Source organism: Meriones unguiculatus, chromosome 20, assembly GCF_030254825.1.
Source record: "Meriones unguiculatus strain TT.TT164.6M chromosome 20, Bangor_MerUng_6.1, whole genome shotgun sequence".
Taxonomy (NCBI): domain Eukaryota; kingdom Metazoa; phylum Chordata; class Mammalia; order Rodentia; family Muridae; genus Meriones; species Meriones unguiculatus.
In genome coordinates this window covers 44,984,607-44,998,709 of record NC_083367.1, presented here as the reverse complement: position 1 = coordinate 44,998,709, position 14,103 = coordinate 44,984,607, and the positions used below count along the sequence as shown (strand labels likewise).

General features: G+C 45.8%; 1 protein-coding gene and 1 non-coding gene across 4 annotated transcripts; one reads left to right on the top strand and one right to left on the bottom strand.

Moving 5' to 3' along the window:
- Positions 1–1,614: 1,614 nt before the first annotated feature.
- On the bottom strand, positions 1,615–1,828 carry LOC132649623 (small nucleolar RNA U3). The gene has a single exon (XR_009588107.1). It is a non-coding gene; the product is annotated as a small nucleolar RNA U3 (small nucleolar RNA).
- A 577-nt stretch (positions 1,829–2,405) lies between these two features.
- On the top strand, positions 2,406–12,499 carry Gtf3c6 (general transcription factor IIIC subunit 6). 3 transcript variants are annotated; one of them, XM_021638738.2, is made up of 6 exons: positions 2,406–2,563; positions 2,890–2,970; positions 4,885–4,948; positions 5,043–5,087; positions 9,216–9,329; positions 10,713–12,499. In XM_021638738.2, the coding sequence occupies exons 1-6, from the start codon at positions 2,417–2,419 to the stop codon at positions 11,009–11,011; spliced, it is 750 nt and encodes a 249-aa protein (XP_021494413.2). In that variant the 5' UTR covers positions 2,406–2,416; the 3' UTR covers positions 11,012–12,499. The 3 variants fall into 3 exon arrangements, with proteins under 3 accessions (XP_021494413.2, XP_021494412.2, XP_060229477.1); XM_021638737.2 differs by having other exon boundaries at positions 2,410–2,566; XM_060373494.1 differs by lacking the exon at positions 2,406–2,563 and adding an exon at positions 2,627–2,758.
- The last annotated feature ends 1,604 nt before the right edge of the window (positions 12,500–14,103 follow it).

Below are 14,103 nucleotides of genomic sequence, written 5' to 3'. Positions count from 1 at the left end.
GTGCTAACTGAGCCACATCCCTTTCCTGGAGTGAGAGAAATTTCAAGATACACTCTGGCATCGTAAAGGGTTGTGCAAATTTTATGATCTCCTCCACCTTTTTAACAGTGTCTCACTTGAAGCTTGGTCTGGTCTGGAATTCACTATGTAAACCAGTCTGGCCTCAGACACACAGTGATCCATCCATCCATCCTCCTGCCCCTGTGTCCCAAATGCTGGGATTAAAGGCTTGTGCCACCACACCCTGCTATTTTTGTTTTAATGTGTGGTGCACAGACTGTAATGCAGGCAAAATACCTATGCACATAAAAAAATAAAAATAAAGAATTAAGTTTTATTTTTCACAATTATTACTCTCTAGCAAGCTGGAATACTTGTATGCACTCAGTATTTAGCTATGCACGGTTGCCGGCAAATGGCTCTTTGCTATTATGATGATCTGGTAGAGTTTTTTTTCAGCCGGGTTCCTTAGAGCATCAGAGTGGGAACTTGGTAGAAATGCTCGCCTGCTATCTGTCCTATACTGGACTTTCCAGAATTAGATCCCTGTGCTGGAGTAGCCTTCCCACTGTGATGCAGCTGAATTTGAAGTTTTATTTATCCAGCGCTTAGTTTTTTACATCCCCTCTCCCCTCCTTCTTCCCTTTTCTCCTTCCTCCTTTCTCAAGGCCTGGGCTATCACACCACCAGACAAGAATGGAGGGTTTTGAAGGTTCCAGGCAAGTACATTCCCAGGCTTGCGCTCCATTTTCTCATCCAAGCAAGGTACAAGTTTAGAACAGAATAACAAAAACTTACTGTCCCTGAATCTAAACTCTTATGTTGGTGCAAAATTACTCATTTCTGAAACAAGATGTTAGCTGTAAAAGCTTTTTTACTAGAATTCTGCTGTGAAACATATTTTTCAGCCTGGCCTGGTGGTACACTTCTTTAAGGCCACCAGAGGCCAGTTTGAGGCGAGCCTGGGCTACAAAGCAAGTTTCAGGACAGCCAGGACCGTTAACACAGAGAAAACCTGTGTTCATCAAGCCAAACCAAACCATTTTTTTTTTCATATGGACTTTTTCTATAAGAGCCAGAAGCAGATTGTTAAATCACTTGCCGCCTCCTAGTGGCCCGATCTTGGTATCGCGACCGACATCACGTTTAAAACCACATCGATCTTGTTTCTGTATCTCTTTCCTGATGCTTTCATTCACTAATCCAGGCCTATAGCTCGCCACATAGATTTCCCCCCTCAAGTATCCTCAACTAGGCTTGCAGAAAACCCCGTTTATTTCACATGCAACTGCTTATTTAACAGGACAAAGTTGCTTCCAGTTTTGCTCCAACTCGCTTTAAAAATTCCTCTTTCTGCCAGCGGACATGTGAACAACATGAACCCTCATACGACTAGAAGTAGGTGAGCTAGGCTGTGAGTTCAAGGTTAGCCTGACCAAAGAGTGCAGAAGCGCCAAACACACCGAGGACAGTTCAGATGTTGGAAATCCTGGCAGGTGTCTTGTAACTGCCGACGCACTAGCAACGAGTAAACAGGGACTGAGAACCCGCGGACTGAAGCCCGCAGATTCTCCATCTCCAGCATCAGCTACCATTGAACAGATGATGAACGAGGCCACTCAGACTACACTCCCACCCTCTCGCTCTCCCGGGGGAGAGAAGAACGATCATCAATGGCGATCGGCGGATGCGGAAGGCAACGCCGAAGGCCGGCTTCACGCTCAGGAGGGAATGCTGTGTCTCGTCCTCGTGGTCTCGGGTGCTCTACACGATCAGAGAGACTTCTCTAGTAACGAACTATAGAAATGATCCCTGAAAGTATAGTCTTGGCCCCGCTCCGGCCGCCGCTGCCCAGTCACGCCGGACCGCTCCTCTCCAGCTTGTGGTGACGCCCGCCCCGCCGCAGCAGTCTCTCCTCAGAGACCCCGCCCACGCGTGCCCGTCGACGCGCTGCCAGGGTGTCCCTTTGGGAAAATAAAATCATTCTGAATACTTAAAATGAATTGTAAAGTAACGCGGGGGGGGGGGGCTTACGCTCCTAATTAACATAGAGCAGGTGACAGCCAATCCGACGCCAGCGTCTGCAGGGTCCGGAAGGAAACCACTTCCGGGCCAGTTTAAAGATGCAGCTCTGTGAGGTTTTGGCTTTACTATTCGGAGTTTCAGCCTGCCGGGACGGGAGGTTGGAGGCGGCGGGTTACGTTCACCCTCGGCTGCCTACTGAGTTCAGGGCAGCCTGAGCTCGAGGAGCCACGTTCTCCGAAACGCGGCGGGGGGGGGGGGGGACGGAACTAAAAGTTCTGAGTCCTCGAAGTTCCGAGCGTGAAGATTCTCCACGTGGGACCCGTGCGGGAACCCGCTGCCGCCATCTTCCTTGCTGGCGAGGCGTGTGTGCGTCATGCGCCGCCAGGCCCGGATGCGGGACGCCGCCGCCCGTATCCAAGATGGCGGCCGCGGGTGGGCGTGGCCAGTGATGGAGTCTCCGGGTGTGCGGGCCGTGGAGGCGGCAATGGATCCCAGCTGGGAGGATGAAGAGGAGGAGGACGAAGAGGAGACGGAGGAGGTTGTAAGCGCGGGTCGGAGGCCCACGGCATCGGCGGTCGTGGCTGTGCCAGGCCCCGGGTGGGAAAGGGAGTGTGAGATGCGGACGGCGGGAGGGGGACCCGGAGACGGCTCACTCGAGAAACCGGGCAGGTCTAACTCCAGTTCTAGTTTACCCGTCCTAGAGAGAACGGAGATGGTCTGGGCGGTTCTGCAGGTATTCTGCTTCCTCCAGAGTCTAGATACAGTTTTCACGAAGGTGGCTTCGTTGAATCGGGATGTGAAGCGTTTCTTGTTTACTGCCTCTTGCTCACTGTGTACCTTACTAACTTTTCTTTCTTCCACCAGGAGCAGTTTGTTCTGGTAGAACTGTCAGGCATAATTGATTCAGACTTTCTCTCCAAGTGTGAAAATAAATGCAAGATTTTGGTGAGTCTTGGAATTCGGGGAATGTTGTAGATTTTCTTAAAAGTTAAAACAAGAATGAAACACGAGACACTTGTCCACAAAGATAGATCGGTTCGTTCTACTTTACAAAGCAGTGAACACTCGAGAGCCATTCCGGAAGAACAGGTACCGGGGGTTCTATGGAGTAGAGAAAACGCCGAACTGCTTCACCACCTGAATGTGTGGCTGCGGAGGGAGAGCAAAAGATAACTTTGTATCAAACTTTTGGGGGCGCTTTAGGCCCGAAGCCTCACCCAGTGTTTGCTGTACCTGAGCAGAGCCTGTCTTCTTTCTAGTAGGCCTAGTCTCGGTTCCATGAGTGTGGACTCAGATTCTGGTCTAAGAGTGGACATGTGTGCAGTGTTGCCAGGCCAGTTGTCCACATTACCGGCTTCATGGTGCCTTTGGTCTCTCTCTGTTTCTCGCACCCATGCCCCACTCATCACATAGCACTCACACGAGACAGCATCAGAGCAGGCTCTCCTGGGGTGCACCTGTAATGCCGGCCCTGGCGAGCCTAAGGCAGGTGGATCCTTAATGACAGAATAAATTCTAGGCCAGTTTGAGCTACAGAAAGCCCTGTCTCCAAAAAAACTAAAGAAGACATGAATTAAAGAGATGAAGTTATAGGGCCTGGAGAGGTGGCTCAGAGCTTAAGAGCACTGGCTGCTCTTCCAGAGGTCCTGAGTTCAATTCCCAACAACCACACGGTGGCTCACAACCATCTATAATAAGATCTGCTGCCTTCTTCTGGCCTGCAGGTGTACATGCAGACAGAACATTGTATACTAAATAAATAAAAAGATAGAGTTATTGCCTGGTAGTGGTGGTAGAGGCACACGCCTTTAATTCCAGCACATAGGAGGCAGACAGATCTCTAAGACCTGCTGGGCCTACCGAGTGAGTTCCAGGACACAGGGTTATTACAGAGAAACCCTGTCTCAAAAAAAACAAAACAAAACAAAAAACCCACCAAAAATAAGAGGGGAGGGGAGAGAGATTATTATTAAAGTTTTTGCACAAAATCCCTGCCTCCAAATATTTCAGCAAGCTACTTTGTGCTGCTCACCCCAGCATGCCAATCAGAGATGGGTACTGTGGTCTGCATAGCAAGTTCCTGGACAGACATACACACACACACAGAGACCGTGTCTCAGACTGACAGCAAAAGCCCACTCAGGCATGGTGGCACCAACACACAGGAGGCAGAAACAGGAGGACCTCCGTGAGTTTGAGGCTAGCCTGGTCTACATAGTGAGTTCCAGGAAAAATAGAAACCTTGTCTCAAAATCCAAAGAAAAAGAAAAGAAAACAAAAACCAAGAGATGAGGGTGGCTAAGGGAAATTTAACCAATGTGGCCATGTTGGAAAGAACTTTGACATTATATAGAAATGGGAAATGGTTCTGGTTCTGTAAGGAATTCTAAAAAAATTTTCATCACCATCACCCAAGGTGGAGGGGCAGTATAGTTGCTATGATATTACTGTTTTTTATTGGTTTGTTTTTTGTTTTTTTAAAGATTTATTTATTTATTCTGTATAGTGTTCTTCCTGCATGTACACCTGCATGCCAGAAGAGGGCACCAGATCATGGTTGTGAACCACCGTGTGGTTGCTGGGACTTGAACTCAGGACCTTTGGAAAAGTAGCCAGTGCTCTTAACCTCTGAGCCATCTCTCCAGCCAGCGCCCCTCCCCCCTTTTGTTTTTGAGACAGGGTTTCTCTGTATAGCCTTGGTTTTCCTGGACTTGCTTTGTAGACCAAGTCTGAGTTCCAGCTCAGAGATCTGCCTGCCTCTTCCTCGCCAGGGCTGGGCTTAAAGACAGGTCCCACTACTGCCCAGTTCCCAGGCCATTTTTAAACGATGGTATTTCTTTGTCCTTTAATCTGTTATAGGGAATTGACACCGAGAGGCCCATCCTGCAGGTGGATAGCTATGTGTTTGCTGGGGAATATGAAGGTAGGACAGCCAGACACACGAATTCATCTTTCATACGGCTTTCAGAGTCATGCCTCTGCTCTCTGTTCTAATTCACCTTCACATTTTCCTGCAGATACTCTTGGGACCTGTGTTATATTCGAAGAAGGTATTGAACGTGGTAAGGCTAGCTTTTTCTACAGATTATTTCAAGTACACTGTGTGTTTTGCTTTTTGTTTTTTATCTTGTTTTCTTGTTTCTTAATAGCAGGTCAACTGTAGCTCAGGCTGGCTTTGAACTCATAATCCTCATGCCTTCTTTAGTGTTGGGATTATAGCCTTACATGACTATGGCTAGTTTCAGATATACAATATATAGTAAATATTGGGGGCTGAAAAGATGGCTCAGAAATTAAGAACCTGGTTTATTCTTTCAGGGAACCCGAGTTCAGTTCCCTGCACCCATGTTGGGTGACTTACAAGTGCTTATAACTCCAGGGGATCTGGCCTCAAAGGGCACATACCCACATACAGACAGGCATATATACACATAAAAATTGTTAAAAAAATATGTGTAATAAATTTTACAGTTAAAATATCAGACTGGGCATGGTGGTGTGTATGCTTAATCCCAGCAAATGAAAGGCAGAGGCTGGTGGATCTCTGAATTTGAGGCCAGCCTGTTCTACATAGCAGATTCTAGGCCAGCCAGTATTATGGTGAGACCGACCCTGTCTCAAAAAACTAATAATAATAAAAAAATACCTCAGGCTGGTGAGATGTCTCAGTGGGTAAAGGCGCTTTTGCCAAGCCCGACAACATGAGTCCAGTCCCTGGGGCCCACGTGGTGGAAGGAAAATACTGAGTTTTTGCAAATTTAAGACCTCTGACCTCCACATGCTTATCGTGTGGTATCATGGGTACATGTGTGTCGTGTACCCACCGTCTAATTGTATCCAATCCTCCCATCTTTTCCGTTGACCTGGGATAAGTGCTACAGAAACTGGGGTGGCTGGCACAGGCTGATGGTTCCAGCAGGATTGTGAGTTCAAGGCTTCACAGTGAGATTCTGCCTCAAAACCACAAAGTCACAGTCTGATGGCAGAGTGCCTGTGCAGCATATGGGAAATCTGTGTTCATCCCCAGTACCTCAAAAATCCCTGGCATACGAGCCCCTATGTGCAGTTCCAAGCTTATGCACTTTCCTCTGTCTTCAGGCATAATCACTGTTTTGAATTTGGTGTTTCTCCTATACCCAATTTTATATTACATATTTATGTATTTTCAGACTTGAGGCTGGGGTTTAGCTTTGTGGTAGATTCTCGCCCAGCAGCATGAATTCAGTCCCTAACACTGCAAAACAAAACAGGAACCAAAAAAAGTTATATAAACTGTAACATACTATACAAGGTATTCTGGGTTTTTTAGTTACATTTGGAGGTTTACACATGGTGATATATAGTGTGAGTTTATTTTCTTCTTGTGTAGTATTCCATTTTGGGGCTACAGTATAGTTTATTCTGTAGTCCATTCCTTCTGTGAGTGCAAGGTGTTACTGTACTTTGGAGATACTGAGTTCAGTTATAGAAAATTCACCAATGTTGCCGAGCAATGGTGGTGCACGCCTTTAATTCCAGCACTCAGGGAAGCAGAGACCAGCCTGGTCTACATGGTAGAGTTCCAGGACACCCAGGGCTACACAGAGAAAAAAAAATTCACCAATACTTACTACTTTTTCTTCCTTCCTTCCTTCCTTTCTTCCTTCCTTCCTTCCTTCCTTCCTTCCTTCCTTCCTTCCTTACCTTCCTTCCTTTCTTTCTCTCTCTCTCTTTCTCTCCTTCTCTCCCTCCTTCCCTCCCTCCCTCCCTCCCTCCCTCCCTCCCTCCTTCCTTCCTTCCTTCCTTCCATTCTTCCTTCCTTCTCCTTCCTTCCTCATATACACTTGCAGGCCACCATGTGGCAGAGGAGGGCACCAGATCTCATTGTAGATGGTTGTGAGTCACCATGTGGTTGCTGCGAATTGAACTCAGGAGCAGCCAGCGCTCTTAACCTCTGAGTCATCTCTCCAGTCCTATTTCTTTCTTTTTAATTTGGTGTTTCAAGACAGGGGTTTCTCTGTGTGGCTGTCTTGTAACTCACTGTGTAGACCTCAGACTGAGAGATGTGCTTACTTCTGTCTCCCAAGTGCTGTGATTAAAGGCGTGCACTGCCATATATAGCTAATAGCTACTATTTGTTACCTTCTATGTGCCAGATACTGTTCTAAAGAATATATATCATATATATATATTTCTATATATCCTACACACACACACACACACACACACACACACACACGTGTATCTATATTCATTCACATCTACTCATTTAATCTTCATCACAGTTCAGTGAGCAAGATAACTTTTTGTTCATTTGGAGGCAGCCTCAGCACAAGTTGGCCGGGGTACCCCAGGCTGGACTTTGCAGTTTTACTGCTGTGTTAGCCTCCCAAGTGTCAGGATAGGTATCATTTCATATTCCTTCGTAGTTGGAGAAACTAAAGCAAGGGGTCAACAGCACTCGGATTCACCTGGGAGTAAGTGTCAGGGTCAGGGTTTGAATTCATCCTGGCTTCAGGGCTCCCATTCACTTTCTCTTTTCTCTTGGTGATGGTGGTGATTGAACTACAGCTTTGCTTATGCCGAGGAGATACGCATATTCTCTCCCTAGCTGACTTCAGACTTGTGGCCCTCCTGTCCCAGCCTTGTGAGGGCTTCACTGTACAACCATGCCTGCTTTGTTTTGTTTTTTGAAACACAGGTTCTCTGTATAACAGCCCTGCCTATCCTGGACTTGCTCTGTAGACCAGGGTGGCCTCGAACTCAGAGATCCACCTGCTTCTGCCTCCCAGAGTGCTGGGATTACAGGCGTGTACCACCATGCCCAGCTAACCATGCGTGTTTTAAATGTTCAAGATTTATTTCTTTATTTTTTCCATTTTATTTTATTTTTTTAAGATTTATTTATTATTTATTCAGTGTTCTGCCTGCATGTGTGCCTCAGGACAGCAGAGAGCATCAGATTTTACTGCAGATGGTTGTGAGCCACCATGTGGTTGCTGGGAATTGAACTCAGGACCTTTGGAAGAGCAGACAGTGCTCTTAACCACTGAGCCATCTCTCCAGCCCCAAGATTTATTATTAACACTATGCTGCCAGAAGAGGGCACCAGATCTCTCTATAGATGGTTGTGAGCCGCCATGTGGTTGCTGGAAATTGAGCTTGAGACCTCTGGAAGAGCAGCCAGTGCTCTTAACCTCTGAGTCATGTCTCCAGTTCCCAAGTCTTAACTGTTCTTAACTGTGCTGAATACCCCACTATGGAAATGCCACCGTATGTTCTTTATGTATGTCTTTGTGTGTATAGGTAAAGACGTCTGCAAACTTCATATATCTAGAACTGGATGATGAGCTGGGGAAACAAATAGATTTAGAGACTGGGGCTGTAGCTCTCCTCTGGAACATTTGCTTAGCATGTGTGAGGCCCGAGCCACAACTGTCTCGCTTAAAAAAGCACACGTTAAAAGAGAGGTGGGGGAGAAGAAAAATGGAGCGTTGTTTATCTTCAACTAAGTGAGCAGCTTGAAGCAGAGGAAGTTGCCAGTTTGATTATTAATAGCTGGACTTCAGATGGTTCGATGGATAGATGTCTTCACGTCTCTCCTGGCATGTAGGAGGTACTTGCACCTGGCAGAGCAGCTTGTGGAAGTTTCCGGTGTTTCCCGTCTTTGGCCTGGAGTCTTATTCTCTCACCTGTGGGCCCACAGTCTTTTGCAAGTTTTAGTTCAGTGCAGCAAACAAAACAGTAAAGGAAGGGGAAAAAAAGTAAAAAAAAAAGTTTTGAGTTCTAGACTTGAATATCATAGGAGATTTTTTTTCCCCCAGGCTTTTCTAATTGGGAATATCCCCACTCAAGCCCGAACTTGAGGTAGAACATTTGATTCCTGTCCTTCGTTTATGTGATGAAATTGTAGGCCCACTGCCCTGCAGGCCAGCTCCTGACCCCTGTGTCCCATGTAGGGCTTGATTATAAAGCTCTTTGTTTAATCTCTTTGTGTTCATGTTTCTGTCCTTACAGTTGTTTGTGTCTGAGTCCTCTTGTGCCTTTCACTGGCGGTGTTATCTGTCATTTCTTTACATGTGGGAGGGGACTGAGTCATGATGGGAGCTTCCTGTGCTGTTTCCATAGGAAGTAGTTGAGACTAACTCCCTTAACAGAAGTAGTTGATTCGATGGCGTGGAGCAGTGTAATAAGATCACTTTATGTCCTAGTGGATCCGGAAGGGACTGATAAGACCGTGCTGAAATACAAGTGCCACACAATGAAGAAGCTCAGCATGACCAGGACTCTTCTGACAGAAAAGAAGGAAGGAGAAGAAAACATAGGTTTGTTCCCTCCATACCTTGAAGATGGTTGCTTTTGGGCTGGGAGTAAGCCCAAGTGGTTGAGAGCACTTCCTAGCACATGTGAGGACCTAGGGTCAATGCCTAGTTCTCGTGGGGTGTGGTAGCAGAGGCCTGGAGGTGGGAAAAAGCAGCTGAAGATCAGGAGTTCAAGGCCAGATCCAGCTACTTGTCAGTGGAAGGAAGATATGAGCCCAAAAACATAGCTAGGCGCTATGGTGAAGCACGCCATCCCTGTATTCCCAGCTCTCAGGGAGGCAAAAGCAGGCAGATCTCTGTGAGTTCGAGGACAGCCTGGTCTACAAAGTGAATCCAGGACAGCTAGGGCTACACAAAGAAACCCTGTCTGAAAAACAAAAACAGACAGAGAGAGAAAGAGATACCTTTCTAGGTGCTGGAGTAGTGGCTCAGGAGGTACAGGTCCATTCTAAACACCCTTGCAGTGGTCTGGGGCTATAATCTCAGCAGCAGGGAGGTGGAGACAGGAGGATGGGCTCGCTGGTCAGTCAGTCTAGCCGAATCAGTGAGCTCCAGGTTCAGGAGACCTTGCCTCAAAGAACAAGACGCAGTGTGGCTAAGGAAGACGTCTAGTGTCTACTTTGGCCTTTAAATTGTTATTGGCAGCAGGGTATTGTGTAAATGTGGAAATCAGAGGACAAGTTTTGGGAGTCAGTTCTGTCATCCCGGACTCTGTAGAATCTGGGGATCAAATTCATGTCAAGGTTAATGGCAAGTGCTTTTACACGGAGCTGTCTTAAAAGCCCCACAAAAACAAACAAACAAACAAAAAAAGCCAGGCATAGTGGCTCTTGCCTTTAATCCTAGCACTTGGGAGATAGAAGCAGACAGATTGTGTGAGTTTGAGGCCAGTCTGATGAACATATTGAGACCCTGTCTCAAAAATAAAGATAACATAATATAAAATAAAATTTTAGCTGGGCATGCATGGTGGGCATGCCTTTAATCCCAACACTTGGCAGGCAGAGGCAGGCAGATCTCTGTTCATTTGAAGCCAGCCTGGTTTACAGAGCAAGTTCCAGAACAGCCAAGGCTACACAGAAAAACCCTGTTTTGCCCCCCTGCCACTCCCCAAAAAAGTGAAAAATTTAAAAGGTGCTTGGTCTGGTGAAGACACATTGGAACAAACCTGAGGCACACAAAGCTATATTCCTCCTACATTTGTCTATCCCTCTGATGGCGGATCTTTATGATGGTTCTGTATCCTGGCTATTGTGAACAGTGCAGCCACGAACATAGATATGCAAGTGCTGTGAGTGATGTCGGTTAAGAAATAAACACACACTTAACTGAAATTTCTCTTTCTGTTTCTTTCTTGTTGGTCCTGTTTATCTCCCGCCCAATTAGATGGTGTAGAATGGCTGCAGATGAAGGATAATGATTTCTCCTATAGACCCAACATGATTTGCAGCTTTCTACAGGAAAATGAAGATGAAGCTGGAGTGTCAGCCTCTGATAAACCTGTGGAGTTGGAGGACCAAGAGATGGCAGGGAAAGGCAGTGCAGAGCAGACACACGAGCAGGAGAAAGCACAGCACTTGGAAGCGGGGGACCCTGGTCTTCCTGGGGATACCCCTTCTACAATGCAAAGTTCTGCTTTCATGGGAACTCAGGGTGGAAATGTTTCTCAGAAGAACCAGCCATGAACTTTTAAAAAAGAAGTCATGTATGCAATTGGCTTACAGTTGGATCACCATTTTGTTGTTCTTGTTGACAGTACCCATATTTCCAGCTACTACACAAATCGTGCAGGACCAGATAAGAGTTCAGTTTTTAAAAATATAATGAGAGATAGCACCATCGTTAAGAACACTGGCTGCTCTTCCCGAGGACCAGGGTTTGACTCCCAGTGCATATGCGGCAGTTCAGAGCCGTCTGTGGCTTCAGTTCTCAGATCTGATGCCTGCTTCCGGCCCCTTAGGCTCCAGGTTCTCTCTGTCTACCTTTCTGTGGGTTCTGGGAATCACAGCCGGGTCATGAAACTTACACAACAAAAGCTTTACCAGCTGCCCCATCCCACAGCCCTCTCTCCACATAAAAATCTGATTTTCAGCCCTCAGTTGTTGGTTTTTTTTTTTTTTTTTGCCTCTTCATACTCAATACCTCACTATTTCTGTTCAATGGTTGGTCCCAAGTATGTAGCTGTTAAATATTTCGGTCTTTTACCAATTTCTATGTATTTTTCATTTATAACTTGTAACTCCAGAGAAGGAACGAAATTAGACTAGGATTCAAAGAACTAATATTGTAAATACTTTTATCTATAGGATCAACTGACACCCAGTGTAGGTTCAGGTCAGATAAAAATTATCTGTGATAATGTGTTTAATGATGAATTGGATTCTTTAAATAGCAATAGGCCTTGATCTTTATATGGAAGAAGAGACTGTGGCTCAATGCTACAATCAAGTTCTCTAGACCCAATTATATTCAGATCATAATAGCATCCTCTTTCATAAACAATATTGTGTTTCCAAACAATATTGTCTCTCCAAATTGCTACATGCCATATGCCAACACAGAATGCCACAAAAAATCCCCTATAGAAATTCTTATTTATACCAGGCAGTGGTGGAGCATACCTTTGATTCTACAGAGGCAGGTGGATCTATTGAGTTCAAGACCAGCCGGGTCTATAGGGTAAATTCTAGGACAGCCAGCTCTACACAGAGAACCCTGTCAAGAAAAAAAAATAAGAAACCAAAACAACATTTATGTATATGTGTGAGTGTATATGTGTGCTCACCACGAACTGACCTGGTGCTGGAGGACGCCAGAAGAGCACTTTGGGTCTCTTAGAACTGGAGTTAGAGAGGGTCGTGAGCCATTTGAATGCTGGGAATTGAAGTCCAGTCCTCTCCAAGAACAGTAAGTCCTCTAATTGCTGAACCATCACTCTTGTCATTCTCCCCCAATCCCACCCTCCTTTTTCCTGAGATGTAGTTTTGCTGTGTAACCCAGACTAGCCTTAAATTCTCCATCCTTCTGATGGTAGCAAGTGTTCTTGTATTTTAAAGTAATCTTGTACAAGGGAGCTATGAGGGGCAGAAACAAGTCAGATGATTGGATTCTGAAAACCGAGGCTGCCCTGCACTACTACAAGTTAGAGGGTAATAAAACTTCTTTGGAAACAAGGTTTAGAGTTTTTGGTTTGAGATTGGAGCTCATGTCATCCTGGCACTCATGTAAACCAGGCAGGTACCAAACTTCCTGCTTCTGTCTCCCTAGTGCTAGGATTAAAGATGAACCAGCCTGCATAACTGATCTTGACTTTTCATTTCAGTATTTTGAGATAAAAATAGAACATCAAGTGTAAAATAGCATTATTATGATTTTTTTTTTAATTACTCCTTAGGCATGGTGGCACACATCTTTGATCCCAGCACTCAGGGAGGCAGAGGCAGGCTGATCACTGTGAGTTCTAGGCCAGCCTGCTGTACAAAGCAAGTCCAGGACAGCCAAGGCTACACAGAAAACAAAACAAAAATCCTCCTTGATTTTTGTAGCTCCTTGAGGTACAGCTCAGTGGTGGAGAGATTACTGAGCATGCCTGTGTCTCTGGTGTTGATGCCCAGCACCAGCCAAAACAATTCAAAACAACTCCCCCTCCCCACATATGTAGTCAATCTATCTGTAGCTCTCTAAAAATTCTCCTTAATTTGGGGTGTTTAGGCCTCTAACTCCCATTAACCTTAAGTAGGAAAGAAAGGTTAGTGGGGAGAGGGCTCCCAGACCCCTTTACTTCTCCCTGTTAGGGTCACATGTTCTTTTAGGGCTCTATACCAATCTCTGTCAACCACAGAGCAGCTAGCAGGCTCCCCCACACAGCTGCACCCAAAAGCATTTCTTTCCATCTGTCTGCTCCAAACTGCCATACCATCTCTGTCTCTGGTCTCTCCAAATTGCTACATGCCATATGCCAACACAGAATGCCACAACTTCTTTCTCAGCTCTCCTATTTATACTCCCAGAGTCCTAGACCATTCCCCTCCCTGTGCTGTATACGGAAGGCCATTACCAGTTGGCAAAAGCCATCATCTGCATGGACAAACCAGCCCAACTAAAATCCAACTTTTGGGATTAAAACAAAAACATACTTACATCACATACAAAGAAACCAAAACTTCCATTACAATCTACTTCACAGGGGAGACAGGCAAGTAATAGAAATGCCTGTTAAAAAACATGGCTTAGCTGGGAGCAGTGGCCCGTGCGTGTAATCCCAGCACTTTGGGAGGCAGAGGCAGGAGGATCTGAGTTTGAGCACAGCCTGATCTCACAGAGAAACCATGTCTCCAAAAACAAAAAAAGAGTTCAGCTGTGGTGGGGTGGGGGTGGCACACACCTATAATCTATATACTTTGGAAGCAGAGGTAGGACAAATCTCTGAGTTCAAGGCCAGCCTGGACTTCAGAGTGAGTTCCAGGACAGCCAGGGCTACATTGAGAAACAACGAAAGAAAGAAAAACATTGTCTGGAGAGCTGGGCCAGGGCTTGAGACTGCAGAGGACACAAGTTCAGTTCCCAGCACATATATCAGGCAGCTCACAACTGCTTTTTACCCCAGGCCCAGGAGACCCAAAGCCTTCTTTTGGACACTTCTTTTGTTATATGTTCATACATATACACATAGGGTTTTTTTGTTCTGTTTTGTTTTTCTTTTAGCTACTTGGGAGGCAGAGGCAAGAAGACTGATGAAAGTTTCAGGCCTGCCTGGGCTACAAAGTGAGTTCAAGTT